Source organism: Pithys albifrons, chromosome 5 (genome assembly GCF_047495875.1).
Source record: "Pithys albifrons albifrons isolate INPA30051 chromosome 5, PitAlb_v1, whole genome shotgun sequence".
Classification (NCBI taxonomy): domain Eukaryota; kingdom Metazoa; phylum Chordata; class Aves; order Passeriformes; family Thamnophilidae; genus Pithys; species Pithys albifrons.
This window is the reverse complement of record NC_092462.1, coordinates 19,484,833-19,503,130: the sequence shown is the minus strand read 5'-3', so window position 1 is coordinate 19,503,130 and position 18,298 is coordinate 19,484,833. Positions and strand designations below refer to the sequence as shown.

The following is an 18,298-nucleotide window of genomic DNA, read 5'->3' as shown; positions in this document are numbered from 1 at the left end:
AGGAGTTAAGCATTTATGTGGGGGTATATGAATTAATAACAAGGGGAAGGAACACCAGAAAAGTGTGTCAAACATACAGAGGTCTTGAAAGCTTTTATAAGGCCGAAAAAAAGAAGAAATTAAAAAAGCTCTTCCCCCTAAAAAAAAAAGGTGCATCGATACCAAGCAAATTCACTTTCCCGGCATTATGTACTATCAGTGCAGCACAATAGAAAGAGTCTAATAAACTTACAGGATTCTGATCTCTGCTTAAGACAGTGCATAGGAATAGCTTTGTGAAACTTCTGTTTGTGTATATATTTAAGTTCAGCTTATGAGAAGCACATTTGCACATCTTATTTGCATTATGGTAATCACAGGATATCTGTGCATTGCAGAGGAGAGAGAACAGCTGCCTTCACTCCTGAGCAAGGAACCACAGTTAAGTGCTGCTGAGCAGTAGTGGTGTGCTGTACTCTAATTGTTCCTGACATGCCCTTCCGATGCACAGAAAGCTTTTTAAGGAACCAAAGCTTTGCATGTGTGCATCTTTGTTGACGATTGAATTACAAAGAATTGTACTGAAAGGATCTTGCCTACAGTAAAAAAGGCTGGAGGAAATGCTCAGAGCTTGCTGTAGCCCAGCATTTTGGTTCCTTTGAATGCCAGGCAGTCTTTGGTGTGGATACATGTATCCTAACACTTCTCAAACTGTTCATGTTAGGTTTCCTCTATTTTGGAGATGCCCTCTTGTTAGGAAACAACAAGCATAAGGATTCCAATGTGCATCTGGCCCTCTGAGCCACTTCCAATGATTTAATTCTGGCCATCAAATGTTTTGTATTTTCTAAAAAGAAAATCAGTCTCGTGATGCTGCTAAGACACAGTGTTGTGACATGTAGGAGCAATTAAATCAAGTTCTGAAACGTGCTGGTCAGAGGTGTGCAGGTGCCAGTCAGAAACCAGTGCCTGTGCTCTGTGCTGGATCCGAATTCTGTTGGTACCTCTTTGTGCCACATGCTTGTTTCAGCGAATCTCTCCTGTTGGTTTAACACAGATTCAGCATGACTCTTCTTTCCTCCCAGCCTTCCCACAGCGACAAAGCAGCCAACCCTGAAGTGCTCAAATGGACAAACGATTTGGCCAAATTCCGAAAGCAACTTAAAGGTGAGCAACCACCACTGGTACACCTTTGGGGTGCAGCTCAACTCTGACTCATTTAGATGTGATGTGGGGCAGTGATCCTGTCACTGTCACATTTTAAAAATGAGAAATTACTCGTCTTCTTCCAAATGTCCCTGTTTAGAGTCGAAACTGAAAATATCAGAGGAAGACCTTGGCCCTGTTGTGCGTCAGCGAAGCAACACGCTCCCCAAGAGCTTCGGCTCTCAGCTGGAAAAGGATGATGACAAGAAGCAAGACCTGTCTGATAAATCTGCCAAGCCTGCCGTGGAAGTAACCCTTGACTCTATCCAGAAGAAGCTTCAAGAAAAACGAACAGAGACAAACCGACCTGAAGATATTAAGGTACAACATAGACAGATCAGGTTTAGGCCTTTAAGCGCAAGTGGGTTACTTGTGGCTGCCCAGTCACTTGTGAAAGCACTGTGGTCTTCTACATTTTGTTAAGAAGTCTACAATCTTTACTCCAGGCTCATTTGCCTTATTTTCTTCCCTCTGCTTTTGGTATCTTGATTTTTTTTTTCCAGAATTCAGTTTCTATTGCATGTCACTGTATGTTCTTTGTCTGTTGTATGTTCCAAGTAACATTGCTGAGTTATTGCAGTATTTCTTGCCCTGTATTTGGCTATTTCTGTTGTTACATTCAAAGGCTTTTGGCAAATTCTGAGTGTTCCACTCATTCTGGAGATTGTGTCATCTGTTTGTTTGTTTATATTTGTTCCAAAGCTGAATGCTATCTCTCAGGGTATTTTATCACTACCCTTCAGAGTTTGAGCTCTGTTAGCTGCTGTAACCTCTGAGGGTTATCAGCACAGAGGTCTTCGTGTCTGATGTTGTGAGCTCCTGAGGTCTGGACAGCCTTGTAAGTGAAGTCCTTGAGTCTGCTGACATGTAATTTGTGCAGTGGTTTATACAAGTGAGGCAGACAGCATTATCTTTGTTTATTAGATCTGAAGAGAAAGAACTTGCACACAGTGTGTGTTTGGCTATTTTCTGACTATAGCAAGAATCCACAGCCTGGATATTGATAGAAAGACTGTTGGTAGTATTTGGTGCTGTGACAAGGAGAGAAGGCTTGGAGTCAGGCAAGTTCAATGCGGGAATTCTGGCCAACTTAGAGAAGTCTGTCTGCTCTTTAGATTTTTGACTTTGTCCCCTCAGCCAGTCTGCCACAGCTCTTCACTGCGTGGCAGAATTGTCAGAAGGAGATGGTCTGACTACAGTTCTTGTTAAAGTGTGTTGTGACACCCAAAACAAAGGTGTTAAGCTTTGCAGGAGGTACTGGAGCTCATCTCAGGTTTGGAGAAAAACAAAGGATATGTGTTCTGGTGTAGAATTTACACTTCAGATCTTAACTGAAAAAGACCATCATTAAAAGTTGCATACCATTGTTTTTTTCAAAGCACACTGATAATAAATCCCCCTTATGTACACAAAGTATCTTCTTATGCACAGTTTATATGTTTTTAATCTGCCTGCCTTGTGTGTAGGGTTCTACTCACATTAACAGTCTGTTTGGCAATATAGCTGGGAAAAAAGAACTGGAACGCAGAGATGAATCTTCAAAACACTAATGACAATATGACATGACTTTGGTTATATTGCAGATCAGTATTATTTGAGTCCAGCAGTCTGACTTTTTTTTCTTTTTTCTCTTCTTTCTCTGTGCCAAATTTCTTAGGACATGACAAGAGATCAGATAGCAGCTGAAAAAGTGGCTCTTCAAAAAGCTTTGCTTTACTATGAAGGCATTCATGGCAGACCGGTATGTACTGTGGTATTTTTTTTCAAAGTACATCTTTCTATGTCTTTGATTGTGGTAAATGATGCCCTTAATGCTCCTTTGATGTCACAGTTATTGGGACTTTTCTTTTCAAGCCACACGTGCATCCTCTAATCCACCTTCCTGATTCTTGACTTCTGCTGCCACTGAGGAGTCTGTTCTAAGAAAGATAATGCTGCACACAGCACTGACTTTGACAGACACCTGTAGGGCAGAGTCTGCAGGCCCAGGGAGGCCAAGTGTGCATGATTTTGGCATCACACGTTCCATAGACATCCAGTTTGTGGCCCAGCAGACTCCCTGGCTTTGTTTGGGAATACAGTCTGCATGGGAATAGTTGTGTGTGAACCCCCAGCCAGCCAGGAAGTTTGCAATTTTCTGGTATTAATGGCTAACTGGGAAGGCACATGTATATACTGCACCTTCTTAGAGAAGCTGCAGCATGTTTCACCTGACACCTTGGTGTTTGCACACCCTCTTGTGCTAAAAGGTTCCTGATGAAGTCTGTCTCCTGAGCATCACAGCTTAAGCTGACAGGATTTTTGAGTCTACTCCTGAGAAATAGATGGGTTTTATCCATGTACCAGAGGAAGAGAGTGGCATGAGGGTTTTTGTACATTTGATCTTAACAAAGGCAAATTATTTGTGAAGACAGAGACTTAAGTATTGTGTCATCTTGATCTGTGGCAGAAACACAGTGGCTTCCAGACCACCAAGTTGGCTTTCTGTGAGTCCCTCCTTCTCTTTCAGTGATGACGTTCTAAATCTTTGCTACAGCTGTATAGGTAAAGTAACTTAATTTCAGAGTGGTGCTAATCCTTTGACCAGTGGCTTGGGAGCAGCAAATTACTGCTTATAAGGAGTACTTGATTAGTGCAGCTGACAAATCTGTCATTCTGCTGCTGCACAGGATTCCTGATCTTTTCCTTCCTTTTGCTTCTGAATTATTTTCTTCTTTATCCATTGTTTTAGAAAAGTCTCACTAATTTATTTTAATGCCTTCATGAAGGTCTAATATTGTACAGGCACATATACTAGCAACTGAAAATGGCATAGTTATATGAGAGGATATGCAGATTTATCCTTGTGTAAAATAGCAGGAGGGAAGCACAAGGGAATTCATTTAACCCTTCTTGTCTTCTCCATGAGACCAACTCCACTTTTGCTGTTTTTATGATGGGTTATCAAGAGATCACCCATCAACAGATGGCATCCTTCTAAAGTGAACTCACTTAAATCTATTTTAAAAGAAAACAAGCCCAGAGCCTAGCTTGTCAGCACACCTTTTCTTCCCCCTTCCCTTTCCCTTGCTTCATTTATACTACTGCTTTTTACTTTGTTGGGTTTTAAGTAAGCAGTCTATACCTAGCAACACTGAACTGCATGGCAAGGAAGACTGTAGCTGATCAGCTTTTGCTGTTCCCAGCTCCTGGCAGTGCAGCAGTGGAAAAGTACTGAGAGTTTGAGGAGAATGGGGGTAGTGCAGCCAACTTTTTTTTTTCTTAAAGATATTTGACTAAACAAGAAAAACAATGGAGCTCAGATTTATTGTGCAACTGGGTCTTTCTGCACCAGTGATACGTGAACCTGTAGAGGTGGAACTGAACTGTTTTAGTTAAGCCAAAAGTCTGTCTCTGCAGAAATTCTTGAGCTGCTCTAACAATGGAAGGAATGATCTGTTCCTCAGCTGCTGCTCTTTTGCCATGTGGAGTGTGCCCCAGAGCTGTATCAAAGGCGCCGTTATTCCAACAGTCTGTGCATTTTGATGTTCTCCCAAAATATACTCAGGCATTGCTGGTCTTACTTATGTTTACCTAATGGAACAGTTTGCCCATGTGCTAAATGTTTCCTTTCAGAATCTGCTTTCTGTTAAGTTTGCTGGTGTAAGTCTCAGACTTCATACACTTCGAATGCCTGAATTAATTCTCTGTGTTGTTCCTCCATACCGATATTCAGACAATTAAGCATGTTGCTTATCTTTTCCATTTGTCAATACACCTAAGGATTTTTGTTCATTCCAAGGCTTATGTTTTATTTTTCTGTAAGGAACAGTACTGTTTATCAACTTTGAGATGTTATTAACTGAAGGCTTGGTTCTGAGCCTCAACATGAGCCTTAGCACAGTCTTAGTGTTGGGGTTTTTTTAAGTAACAGTGGCTATCTGAGTGAACAGTAGTGCTGCACCTTCTGTTCTACTAACTCCTAATCTAGTAAAGCTAGGAGTAATACTATATATATATATATATTTAGGCCACCCACTTTCTCCAGTTGTATTCTTGATTTGTTACAGAGAAGTGTCCAAAAATGGAGGCAACTCACTAGCTAGTGCAATTGAGCACAGACACATCAATGCAAAACCCAGTACAAAGAAGGCCAAGTGAATTGTTTGATGCTGCTCACATCCCTGTAATCCATGTGGGCTGCTTACTCAAGGAACAGGCAGCTTGAGGCTGTCAGGTATTGGAGCCCTGCTGTGCTTTGGAGGTGTGGGTCATTCAGACCCTAGAGCTCAGACTGCCCATCTGGGTGCCCCTTATCAGGCTTGGGCATGTTTGTGTTGAACAAAGAAAGCAATAAAAAGATCTTCCTTCTTTTTTCTCCCTATTTGTCTGCCCCCAGCACAGAAAGCAGGCTTGGTTATCAGGAGGAAGATGCTACCTCCAGATTCTGAGTTCATCCCTGCCATCACACTCCTGGCAATACTTACAGCCCTTCTGCCCCTTGCAAACCAACACGCTCTCCTGCTCTGGAGGGAGGATGTGAAAGCTTTAGAAGGCTTACTCCAGTGAAAAGTCAACTGCAGGCAAAATAAAAGGCAGTTCACTTTAAAATGTCCTCCTCATCTCAAACTGTATATTCTTTCCTCCTATTTCTGTTGTAGAAAGAGAGACTGCACAAAGCTCCCCAGGGGTTACTTTGTCAATGGTGATTTTTACGTGGCAGTTGTTCAGGTGCTCTGGTGATTAGCAGCAGTAGAAAGCCTTGAGGAAGATAGACATGACATCAGTTAAAGCTTCCCCATAAGAGCTTTATAATCTAAAGTTAGACATTAGATCTAAAAGATCTAATGGAAGGACACTCATCATTGGATGTGGGTCAGACAGTCCTGAATGATGATCAAGTCCTGCTGAGGGTTTTGTTCATTTGTTTTCTAACCCTGCTGTAACACAGCTCTGAAGAAGTAAAACCCAGCTTCTTCACAAATAGTGCATAGTTGGACAGACCTTTGCTTTCCCACACTAGCTACTGTCTGTTAGGTCTTCCCTTCTACACTGTCAATACTACTGGCATTTTTTTGCTTAGCTTAAACCTGAAAGAAAAACAGAAATGAATACACTGTTTGTAATTCTCTCAAACTGAGGAGGTAGCACAACAGGCAGATAGGAATGGAGGAACACCTGAAGTGGGATTACAGCACTGTTCTGTCTTCTTTATCCCACACAGCCCTGGCGTCTTCATCCCTTCTCAGCTCTGTGATAACTTCTCTTTAGCAAGGTGGCTGGAAGGAGATGTGGAGGGCAAGGCTGGGGGGTTAAAAAGGTGAAAAACTGCTGGCTAGGACAGGAAATTAGAAGGAATATCAAAGCCAGGAAGTCAGCTTTTATGAAATCTGTAGTTTAACCTGCTTGGAGAAAGTCTCCTTACATTGCAATTTCCAATCACTGCAGCTCCTTTCTCTTTTCCTGCGTCATAAACACAGTCTCTGAGGGCCCAGCCACAGGAATAAGGATGGGAAACCTCATCTTGTGCTTCCAGTGGTACAAGTGATTGAAAACACAGCCTGTTGCCTCTGTGGGTCATTGTGTGGACATGTGATCCCCAGTTGATCATTTAAACCTCCTGTCCATACAGCCACCTTTACAAGACACTGCACCACAGCTTCAGCTGGCACTGAGCACAGGAGATGCAATGAGTACACGAGCACTCACATTACTGGTTTCAGGGCTAATGCTGCTCTCCTGTTGCCTCCATACAGTTCCCTTCAAGCCCCCTCATACTAATGGTGATCACAGGCGTGTGAGTTACAGAGTGGAGTATCTGCTGCAGGGTTCATGGATCTCTCTTGTTTTCCCCTTTCAGGTTACCAAAAATGAACGGCAAGTAATGAAACCATTGTATGACAGGTATCGCTTGGTCAAACAGATCCTCTCCAGAGCCAACACCATCCCTATCATTGTGAGTAGAGCATTCTTCTGGGGGCTGTTTCTTTGGTTTCAGGCTGAGGAAGCAGGAACCACCACACTTTTGCATACAACACAGTCACTGAGATGAAGTCCTAACCTCCCTCGTTACTCAGAGATCAAGCAAATGAATGAATCAATGACACACCTTATACTGAAGTAGGGCAAAGCTGATCAAGGGTCTCTAAGTGCCCACCTATGAGCCATGGGAGACATGTCACTTTTTGTTGTTTCTTCTCTTTCCATTGGGCTGCTGCTGTTACTTCATCATCTTCTGTTTAGCTACAGCCTCACTTGCCCTTCCATGCCAACCCACGCTGAGCTGTAGGTCTTTCGTGCTGCTTGGTTGCGCAGGGTTGTATGTCAGGAACACAGACCTGGGTAGATCCCACAGGAGATACCAGTGTCCTTGGCTGAAAGAAAGACCCAGCACTCTTCTAATGCTTAATTTGTATTAAAGAGATCCTGCAAGGGGTAGATATTGCCTCCTTCAAGGTGGTGCTTTGGCAAGGAGACAGAGCCACCAGCAAGGAATCCAACATACCCTCTAGGGAGACAATTCACTGTCATTTTAGACAACTTGTGTAGGCTACTTTTTCAAAAAAAATTGATCTAAAAAACCCACACAGAATACTTTGAGCCTTTCTATGGAAAGAGAATTCTTTTATCATGGTTCCTGTTTACTCTGTCATGTATGAACCTTTACTTTTTTTGCTGTTCCCAAGCAGTGCTTATGTCCTGCCCACTTTGCATAGACTGCCAGTGAAGTGAACAGACTGGCAGCATTACTCAGTGCAGTCACACTGAGAAGTAAGGCTTTTTTCTGCAAATAGTTGGAAGTGGTCCTGGTCCTTCATTTAAAACAAAATAAAAATATGCAAAATAGTCCTCAAAATGTGTGCTGTGAAGATAGTGCTGGCAATCAAGAAGAAAGATGCCATGTGGGTGTGCCATGGGCAGTTTGACACAAAGCTCTCAAAAGAGCTCACGTGCTGTTTTGACACAAAACAAATTCCACTGTGGCTATTAGAGGATTGATGAGACTGGCTTTCCCCAGCCCCCTTGAGTGAGATCAGTGAGCGGCTCATACTGAGTCAAGATGGATTTGAAAATCAATCTTTACATAATTAGGCACTTTAGTGGAAAATCAGGCTCCTGGAAAGCAAGTCTGAAGAGTCTCTCTGAGCTTACCCTGTAGCTCTGGAGAGCCAGCCAAATGCTCTGTGTGTGTGTATGGGCTTTGGGCTGGGGATTGTTTTCTTGCAGCCTTCGCTTTGTACTTACTGCCCAACTAGTATTGTAGCATCCAAACTTCTTTATTAAAGGAGACTGGAGAGATGTCCTTTGCTAAGCAACATCCTGAGAGAAAACAGCCTAAGGTTCAGGGGGTTTGCCAGGAATGTGTTTTTAATTTGAGAAATAGATTTCTCCTGGTGGTCCAGCAATGAACTGAGAGTGAATGTGTGGGTGAGAATGAGCTGAGAGCAGGTGGTGGAGGAGAAAGGGGTTCACAATGTAACATACTTGTTAACACCTGTCGCAGGGTTCCCCCTCCAGCAAGCGGAGAAGCCCTTTGCTGCAGCCAATTATCGAGGGCGAAACAGCTTCCTTCTTCAAGGAAATAAAGGTGAAGACATCCAGCTGCTAACTAATTGCTCAGTTTGCATCAATTTTCCCCTTAAACCAATGAAAGAGAATGATTTTTTTTAAATCAGTGTTGATTTTTTTGCAGTGTCCTCCTGAAAAATCAGTAGCTGCTTTAAGCCTTGCCAATTCTGATCAGATTATACCCTTGTTGTAGATAAGACTGCAGTGTTTCCTTGGCTTTGCATTCTTTCCTGTCCTTTTCCTTTCCCCCTTCCATCTGCACATAATAGATTTTATTTTGCTTTGAAAAAATAAAATTCACAATTACCCTTGTACCTTGCTTTTTTCCTTGCTTTCCTCCTTTCTTTTTAATGACACTAACTTGTTTTGCAGTAGTTTCTCTCACTCCAAAGCTCTTTGGCTTGCATACAGCACCGTGGCAGGAATGAGCTCTCACAAAACTAACACTGGCACGTGGAGCCAACCAGGGCACTTACAGGATCCTTACCTACTCCCATTCACATGCTTATTTTGTCTAGGCTCTGTGTCACCACCTTGTGAAGGGTATTTCTAGCTAACTCATGTGAGGATGGAAGTAAGAACACCTTGATTCTGCTAGTTAATCTTGGTCCTTTGGATGGCAGGATTGTTGTGTTTCTTCTCGTGCTGCTGTGGCGTAATAATTCCAGATGATGAAGATTGCTATGATATTGGGCCTTCCCCTGAGGAGTGAAGTCCAACAACTGGCCAGGACACAGAGCATAGGGCTGTGCCTTGGATTACTTTTGTTACCCTTGCAGTGTAATAGGGGAAAAAAGTGCTTCAGCACATTTGGATCATTTATCTGTTATCCAGCCAGAGGCTGGCTAATAGTGTAGGTCCTGCACACTTAGACATCCAAGGTGATTTGATTACTAGGCAGTTACAGTAGATTGTATATTAATGTATACTCAAGGCACATATTCATTGATACCAGATTTCAGACTAAAGATGTTGAGCTGCTGTTCAGAGTCTGGTTAATAATCACTTAACCTCTTAGTATTTTCTAGATAACCATTGGATCAGATCTCTGGTGGGGAATATTTTTGTTTACTTCTGTTTCATCTTTTAGTGTGTCCTTTGTTTTTCGCCTATTCCTGCACCCACAGTCTAAACTTCAGCTGTCAGTTACGGTGATCTCTGATGGCCAACATAGCTAGTGCTGTGCTAGGGAAGCATCAAACCAGCTCAGCAGCGTCCTGCAAGGGATACAAACCCAGAGAGGTTTCTGACTGAAGATCAGGGTTGACAGCCTTAAGCTTGTTAGCAGTTACGTGCCAACTAACACTTAAATGGGGCCCTGTGAAGCCATACCTGGCAGCTTTTTACTGAATTATACTCATAAGTAAAGAGAGGAATTTGGCAAAAGGCCCCAAAACAGCCCCTGCATGGGTCCACTATGGGTTGAACACTATTTGACATGCCTCTGACAGTGTCGGATTGTTGGGGGTTTTTGTTGGCTGGTTGGGGTTTTTTGAAGCATTTCGGAGAGTTGGCTAAATGTTTTGAGGTGAAGCCTTACCAAACATTTTTGTACAATATCTTGAGTGCTCTGTTGAAAAAAATCTTTGGGATTCTTGCTTTCTATGAGTTCCAATGATAGAGTAACTCTGTGGATTTTTTGTATTTGTAATGCTGGAATGCCTCATGATTACCTAAAGATCCAAGCCAGGTGCACACTAAGTGGATCTAGTCAATGGAGATCATTCTGGTTCAAGGTGTAAATGCTGGTGCAGGTTTAAAATAATGTGAGACTTGTTCAAAGGGAAGGCCTTAGATGGCCATTTTTGTTCAAGTTCTTGCTCAGAATCCTTTTAATTCACTCTTATTTTTAACAGCAAAACGTGACAGCCAGATGCAGTGTTTTGGCTTTGAGGTCTAAACAAATGAAATTTCTACAGTTTCTCTTCCTCCCATGGGCTCCTGAGCTTGCTGGTGTGGGCGGCATGCTGGTGTCCTGGAGTGAGACAAGACAGGCTCATGAGCATCTATGGGCAAGAGACCTTGCATCTGTCCTCAGAAGCAATTTGTCACACTGCTTATGAAAATTGTCCCTTTACTTTCTTTCCAGAAGCTCTCCCAGGAAAGGGCATGGGAATTCCTCCTTTGGTGCCAGAGAAATTCTCCTAAAACAAAGTGTACTGTTTTTGCTGCTTAGATTGACTTAGCAAATCCTCCTCCCTACCACAGCAAGACTGGTGTTCTCCTGCTGCAGCCCTGGTTGTCCTTACCTGTCCTGACAGGACAGCATGTTTGGGGACTGGTAAATGGACGGTCTCCCCTCCCCAGTTCAGCCTGGAGTTGTTTGCAGGGTTTAAGGACAGTACGTGACTGCGGTTTGTGCTTTCTGTGTAGACTATACAATTTGTGTCTGGAGAAATGGGTCTTATCTAACCATGTGCTAGATGCTGCTTTAACTTTCATAAGTTCCCTGCAGATTTTCCAAAGATGCATTCAAACTTCTCTATATCTTTTATTATTGCTACTACTCAAAACTTCTCCCCATCTAATGTTTATTTCACCCTCAAGCCTCAGTCTTGGTTTTAATTCTCAGTTTACGGCTTTGAAATGCATTATCATGGCCTAGAGCTTTAAATTAAAAAGAAAACTCTGGGCAAACTATGATTTAATTTAAATGTATGCATTTATAAAGCATTGACTTTGAAGATTTAATGGGGACTAAGCCAGGTCCTACTGTTTGCATTTGAGGTCTTGGATTCAGCCATTAGAGAGAGCTGTTGAGCTGCAAGTATTGAGAGAATATTCCATATTTTAACCTGAAAATCTTTATGCTGCCAGGCGTGTTTGTGGGGAAATGCAGAGGATGGCCGGTGTGGTTTAGACAGTATGCGTAATTACTGTAAGTGGGTTGATTTACATCAGAATACACAAATTAAACAAAGCAACAGGTTGCTAAGAACCCCAGATATTTTTTTTTACTCAGTTGTGTTGCCCTGGCTCTCCTTAACCAGTCTGAGTTGGTGGTTGCAGTTTCTCTGTTGTGCTTTGGGTACAGGCTGCCTTACTGATGGTCTCCTGATGTCCTGTGTATTGCTTGGCAATCAAAGTGTTTGCTCTGCCTATCCACTTCTTTTCATATGTGTTCCCCAGTGCATGTGGTGAAAGGTGGATCCTGTTTCTGAGAAGGGAAGCAATAACCTGTTCTGTTTGGGGGTGCTCTGTCCCTGTGTGTAGGAGGAAGAGGAGGGGTCCGAGGAGGACAGTAATGTGAAGCCGGATTTCACAATCACCATGAAAACAGATTTCAGCGTGCGTAGCTTCTTAGATCAATTGGAAGATGATGCTGACGGCTTTGTTTCCCCGGTGGATGATAAGATGCCATCTAGGAGCAATCAGGATATGGGGCTTTCAAATCTCCATGAAGCATCCATGTATGTTAAATTCACAGGCAAATTCAAAAAGCTATTTCTTGCTAAGATAGCATTTTATTTGTCTGAAAAGTGTCTAGACTTTTTTTCCATTTATGATCTGAATCAGAATGTTTTGTGCTTTATTTTTAAATGCAGTAGACTCTCATAGGAAAGAGTTTGGGAAGAGCTACCTTGTCCTGATACTGATACTTGGCTTCAGCATCTTTGGTTCACAGCACTAAATAATAGCTCCACCTGACCAGTGGCAAGCCTTTATCATGAAAACCCTGTACTCTGCAATGTTTTTCAGGTTTTGGAGAGGTGAAGTGGAACTAGCTGTGCTAGTTTCAAGTAGCTAAATCTGATGCAAACACACGTAGATGCAAACACATGTAGGTGGTAGCCTTCAGTTCATGACCATTGAATCTTGATTCTATAAAAGTCACCAAAGCCCAACTCACTTTTAGCACTTACGTTTCATAGAAGTTAATGGTGCATTGTGAAATGTACACTTGACCTCCTTAGGGGTTTCAGCTTAAGTGTATGATCATTTTGCTAAACTACATGTGGAGAGCTTTTTATTTCAAGATCAGGTTGCCAGAGCTCGCAGGAGCAGCTCCGTTCCTTGGCATGTATACAACTATACATTTGTAGGTTTACTGTATGTTTCCTGTTATAATTGTGTACATATGTATAATATTATTTATCTTTCAACCCAACAGGCCTGAACTGTTAGAGCAGCTCCAAGAAGTCAGGGAAGAGAAAAAGCGGATCAGAAAAAAATTGAGAGACTTCGAAGATAATTTTTTCCGACAAAATGGAAGGTAATCATTTCTCAGCTGTTTCCCTGTTCTTCAGCTACTTTTTAGTCTGTTTCACATCTACAAAGAGCTTCAAATATGGAAAGTTACCTGAATTCACTGTTACGTATTTCTTCTTCACAATATTTGTCATTGCTTTACCCACATTCATTCTAGTGTTGCCCATTAAAATTAAGTACTTCCCTCTGCACACAGACACACCCACAGAGGCCACAGAACTTCAGGGGCCTTGGCCTCTTGGAAAACTTTGTCTTAGGACAAGCAGAGGGAAGCAAAAGTACGGATTGTGAAAAATCCAGCTGCCTCTAGCACAGCTGACAGGAATGGTGGAAGAGTTATTTGCTGATAAAATAGTTTTTTTTCCGAATGATACATTTTTAGATTTCTGTCCTATTCTTGCTTGTTTGTGGGGTATTCAGATACTAATTTAACAAATATTTTTGTGTAGCTAGTTTTATTATTTTCAGAAAATGTCCCTCATTAATGAGCTGATAGAATGTTTTCATATATTTATACTCTTAAATTATCTTATTTCTTGCTACCAGGACATCACCCTTAGAAGTTTTTGTAAAATCACTGAAAACGTTAAGTTTTCGTGTAAGCTAAGAGCAGTCTGATCAGATACCATCAATCCTTTTCAGAAGTATGCCTGTTCTGCAATGCTGTGGTGCCAAGCCAGGGGAGGCTGTATTTTATATTGCCGTGCTAGCTGGCTGACACTCAGATGGCTCCTGAAATGTTTTTCAGCTGTTGTGTAGAGGCTGGTGATTTCAGATACGGTTTTGCATTTGAAACTGCGGAATTATGTTCAGCTTCAATACACAAATGTCCCACACTAGGTTGGAGCAGCTTGCCTCTTGTTTTGGTTTCTTCTTATAAAAGGATTAAAGTTATGGTCTTGTTCCCTGATGATTGGAGGAGAGGAGCTGCTTTGTAGGTCTTCTTCGGGGACAGAGGGAGGCTGCTGAGGGAGGACATTCCTGTTACAGAAATTTTCATTATCTGCTTTCACTCCCACTAGGAATGTGCAGAAAGAAGACCGCGCTCCCATGGCTGAAGAATACAATGAATACAAGCAGATTAAGGCCAAGCTGAGGCTGCTGGAAGTCTTGATCAGTAAAAGAGATATTAGCTCCAAGATCATGTAAAGGAGGAGGTTGCTTTTGCCAATAAACAAAGAGGAGAGAGCACCAAATGGACAAATGCATGAAGTGGATGCAGCGGAAGCCTGACTGGGGAGAGCTGAGAAGCTCCCTGGGAACTGAAAGGCCATTCTCGGAGGTGGGAGAGAGAGGAAAGGTGGTTTTCCATCACTCTCTACACTCACTGTTGCCCACTCTTTCTCCAAGCCTGATGCCCACAATGGAGTTGGCCAGTGTAGGAGACATGACACTGCACTCAGTGACTGCACTGAAAGGATCCTTCTGTATTGATTTCCTTACAGATCCTGTTGTATTTAGAATATCAAAGCCAGCCATGCAATTCTGTTTTTCCCAGGCTATTATAGCAAGAGGCAAAGTAGGATGAATAGTAATGAAATCATCAAACAGCTTCTACCTTAGTTTACAGGCAAGTGCCCTGACTGATCGCTCATGTGAAGGTCAGGTAGCACCAAGACTGTTCTCTTGTAGCTGCAGTGAAGATTTGCTCAGACTTTTGACCTGTTTCTAGTCCAGCATCTTCTGTTGCTCTGGAGAAATGCTATCAGAATCTCCTGATCATCACCCAGAGCTGGTGTGCGTTGTAGTTTTGCCCAAGCTTGAGTTGGGTTTTCTTTCCACTGTTTTGGTGGCCAATTCAACTGAAGTAGAAGAAGTACCTACATCTGTTTGGGATAGAAAAGAAAATGAGCCATGCAGGAAGGTTCTTGCCTGCTTGTTTCACTTGGAAGGTGATACTGGGACATTATGACCATGATTGGGCAACAGGGAAGAGAAGAGGTTTTAAAAGCTTTAAGTCAGAATCCCTTGGGGTTTTGGTAGTTGGTTAAATACCTGTGGTAAAGTATCTGGAAGACTCACCCCATTAGTACATGTGCTTCATCATCTGATACAAACACCTGAGTCTAAACTGAGCAGTCCAGGTGGGTGTCCCACATACTCATTAGCCTGAATATTGTTCTTTTATGTACATCACCACTGTGTGGGCTGCAGCAGCGATACGGTGATGGGGGCACCAGAGGATGGTCTCTTCTTCCCTGTGTGTAGGAGGTACGGCAGTGCAGAGGATACTGCAGGAACTGAGAGCCCAGAGCCATGTTCTGTCTCTGGAAGGGGCCTGTGTCTTGGGTGCGAGTTTTGACAGTTCAGTGTTTTCAAATTTGCTTATGACTTTCAGAAAAGAAAGTCCTGGGACACCTGGTTCAGGTGCTCATGTCAAACATACTTCTTGAAGGAAAGACAGAGTTGGTGAGGGCTCACAGTTCTGCAGTCCTGAGCCACCTGGGCTCCCTCTCCCCATCCAGAGGCTTGAGTGCTCCCTTGGTCTGCCCCAAGCCAGGGCTTAGCCCTGATGTCCCAGGGAGAGAACTTCCATAGTGGTCTCTTTAGCTCCCCAGGGGATCCTTGACAGTGCACAGAAGCCAAATGGCCGAGATGAAATCCAGTGCCAGTCATAGCCAGGCCTCCTGCACGTCACACCAGAGGAGCCAAGAGGACTCCCAGAACAGTTCCTCCTGCTTCCCTCTTTATTATGGGCATGTGGGCTCACAAATAGTTGTATTTGAGTTGCCATATGTGATGTGTTAATTCTTGCCAAAAGTGCTGCTGTTTTGGTCTCTGCAGGATGCCATGAACACTTCAAAAGGCAGCCATCTCCCACTGCTAGTCCTGATGGGTAGGGCAGTGACGTGTGTTAGTGAAAGCACTTAGGATGGTTTGATTTTTTTACTGATTGCAGAATTGCCTGTTCTATATAAAACCAGCAAAGACTGAATTTTGTATTTCCAAACAGTCCAGAGGAGTTGTGTGCTGACCTGGAACTTGGCTTTTCAGAGGTGCTGAGTTTCCATCTCTTGAGAGATGTGGGGTTCTGTCTCTGCAAAACTGATCCTTTGTGGGTGTGAACTGGGCTGACAGATTGGATCAAAGAGTGCTTTTGAACGTATTTGACTGGAAGGGAAGCCTGACCAAGGTAAACCCTTGTCTCAACACAGGATAGTCCAGGAAACCAGAGGTGTGCCTTTGTCCTTCAGCCTGTTGGTGCAGGCTCTTCCTCTCAGAGTCTGTTCTTCCTAGTTATTTTAGGTAAAGCAGCTGAGCCAAACTGGTTGCAGTGTAACTTTGCTAGTACAAGTGTGACATGAGAAAGGATATTGAGTTACCCGAAGGTCCTTAGCAGTGGCTCATTTTTGTATTGTTCAAGCCCAGTTCAACAAAGCAAAAACCTGGATGGTGAGCATGTGCCTCAAGCTGGTCTGTCTTTGGAATTTTGCTGAATGACAGTGGACTAAAGCTTGGAGTGCTTTGCTGAGTCTGAGCCTGGACACCTTTAAATGGATGAGAGAAGAAATTTCTGCCCTTTTTCATAATCATGCATTTTTTTCAGTGGGCCAAGGCTTCCCAGGAATGTTTTCTCTGCTTATTTTTAAAAGCCTGTTTGCACTGTGTACTGATAAATTATCTGTTTTGCTGGGTTTTGCCCCTGACAAATCTTGATAAATGGTATGTAGGGAACAGTCCATTTTATTTTTAAGCTGATGAGATTGTAGCATTTTCTGATGCTTAGTTACTGCTGTTTACATGGTATATTGCTAGAATTTCAGATAGTTTCTATGAAATGTAAGTACAGTTATGCACTTTAGAGAGTTTATATTTTTGAACTTTGAAAACTAAGAGTCACAAAGCCTGTTAACTAAGATTGTACATCAAAAGAAAAAAAACCCACACCTCACCAACTTCTCTTTTTAAACTGTTCTTTCCCCATGGCAAAAAGAAAGCAAAATTTCATCTGCCTAGTTGTGACGGGAACTGCTAGAAAAGACTGTTGGAGAGAAGTGAATTTTAAAATTCCAGTCCTGGAAAGATGTGTACAAATGCTGAACTTTGTCCTGGGTTTGCAGATGCTGTGACTCCCCTCTCCCAAGCCTGCCCAGGAGAAGGGCTCCTGAGCACTAAAGCGTTGTCTTTGTATCTCCCACGGGTGATTTGACTTCCCACTAACCACAAATAGCCAGGAATTACATTTGCCCTACCACACTAAATCAATCCAAGCAACAACTGTGTGTTTTGTTTGATGATCTTTTTGTGCCAACATCATGACTATTGACCGGAGAACATTAAATACAAGACTGTGCTTTTTAAAAGGTGTGAAGTACTGTATAAAAATGTTCTTTATGTGATATAAGTAAGCTGTTTAGTATAAGACAACCTGTTTCCATGTTTCTAGAACAAATTGTCTGCTCTAGGATGGCAGTGAGGTCTGTTGGGCTTCCCATCCACTGGGGCCGTTTCAGTCACGTGTGTCTGTGTGTTACCACGCTGTGGTACAATAAATCATTGTGGCTTATCTAAATGAGGGCCATGAACGGGTTGTGGACAAAGTAAGATTGCAGGAGTTAAAGATTAGAGGGAAAACTTGTAATTCTTACAAGTTGCATTTGTTTTTATTCTGTTTACTCCTGAGTAAACAGTTGATTATTGGATGTTTATGGTAAAGGCAGTGAAATTAAAGCATCTTATCTTTTAATCATTCTGCTGACACATGGGTTGTTATTCCTGGTGCGTGCAAGTTACAGAGGGACACTTTGCTGCCAGACATCCTCTAGCCTGAGGAGTCCTCTCTGGAGATACTTGGAAATCAGTGATTCACTGCTGCCAAGCTGAGAGCTATGCTGGATTCTGTGACAATGCCTGTATGCAAAGGTCTCCCTGTTTGCAGAGCTGTGCCAGCCACTGGCCCAGTGCTGGGGTTGCACTGGTGGCCATCAAACAGCAGGGCCATCCTCAGGCTGCTCTGTTCCCCTTGCTGGCTGGGGCAGCTGTGCAGAGGCTCAGCCACCAGAGGCTGGGCACAAGGCTTGGGCCAGGTGGTGCCAGGTGTCTACAGGGAGTGTGGAGTTGTATTTCAGCTTGTTTTATATCTTACTTTGGGTTCACTATTTCTGTTTCCCATCTCTTGGGGAAGGGATCCCACATTTTCTGGCTGTTGGAATTTGGATGCAGACTGGTTTTGCTCAACCCTAATTTTCTAATGGTTGTAGCTTGCAATAGCTACATCAGGAGAGGGAGGCGGACAAGCAGCACCAATGCAAAATGAGAGCAAGCCATGCTGATAGCTGAGCAGGAGTTCCTGAGCTCCTCCTTCAGGGCATCACCAAGGTTTTGTTGCTTTTGACCATCATGGCATGTGGTACTA

General features: G+C 42.9%; 1 protein-coding gene across 9 annotated transcripts in view; it reads left to right on the top strand.

Moving 5' to 3' along the window:
- The window catches only part of FAM13A (family with sequence similarity 13 member A), a 146,857-nt gene extending 129,223 nt beyond the window's left edge, over positions 1–17,634 (top strand). For 8 of the 9 annotated variants that reach the window (XM_071555835.1, XM_071555837.1, XM_071555833.1 and 5 more), the window contains 8 exons: positions 1,065–1,146; positions 1,286–1,506; positions 2,843–2,926; positions 7,025–7,120; positions 8,669–8,752; positions 11,947–12,143; positions 12,845–12,946; positions 13,965–17,634. In XM_071555835.1, the coding sequence (XP_071411936.1) occupies positions 1,065–1,146; positions 1,286–1,506; positions 2,843–2,926; positions 7,025–7,120; positions 8,669–8,752; positions 11,947–12,143; positions 12,845–12,946; positions 13,965–14,091 (993 nt within the window). In that variant the 3' untranslated portion in view covers positions 14,092–17,634. The remainder of the gene's footprint in view (positions 1–1,064; positions 1,147–1,285; positions 1,507–2,842; positions 2,927–7,024; positions 7,121–8,668; positions 8,753–11,946; positions 12,144–12,844; positions 12,947–13,964) is intronic. The other variant, XM_071555836.1, reaches the window with a different exon arrangement.
- The last annotated feature ends 664 nt before the right edge of the window (positions 17,635–18,298 follow it).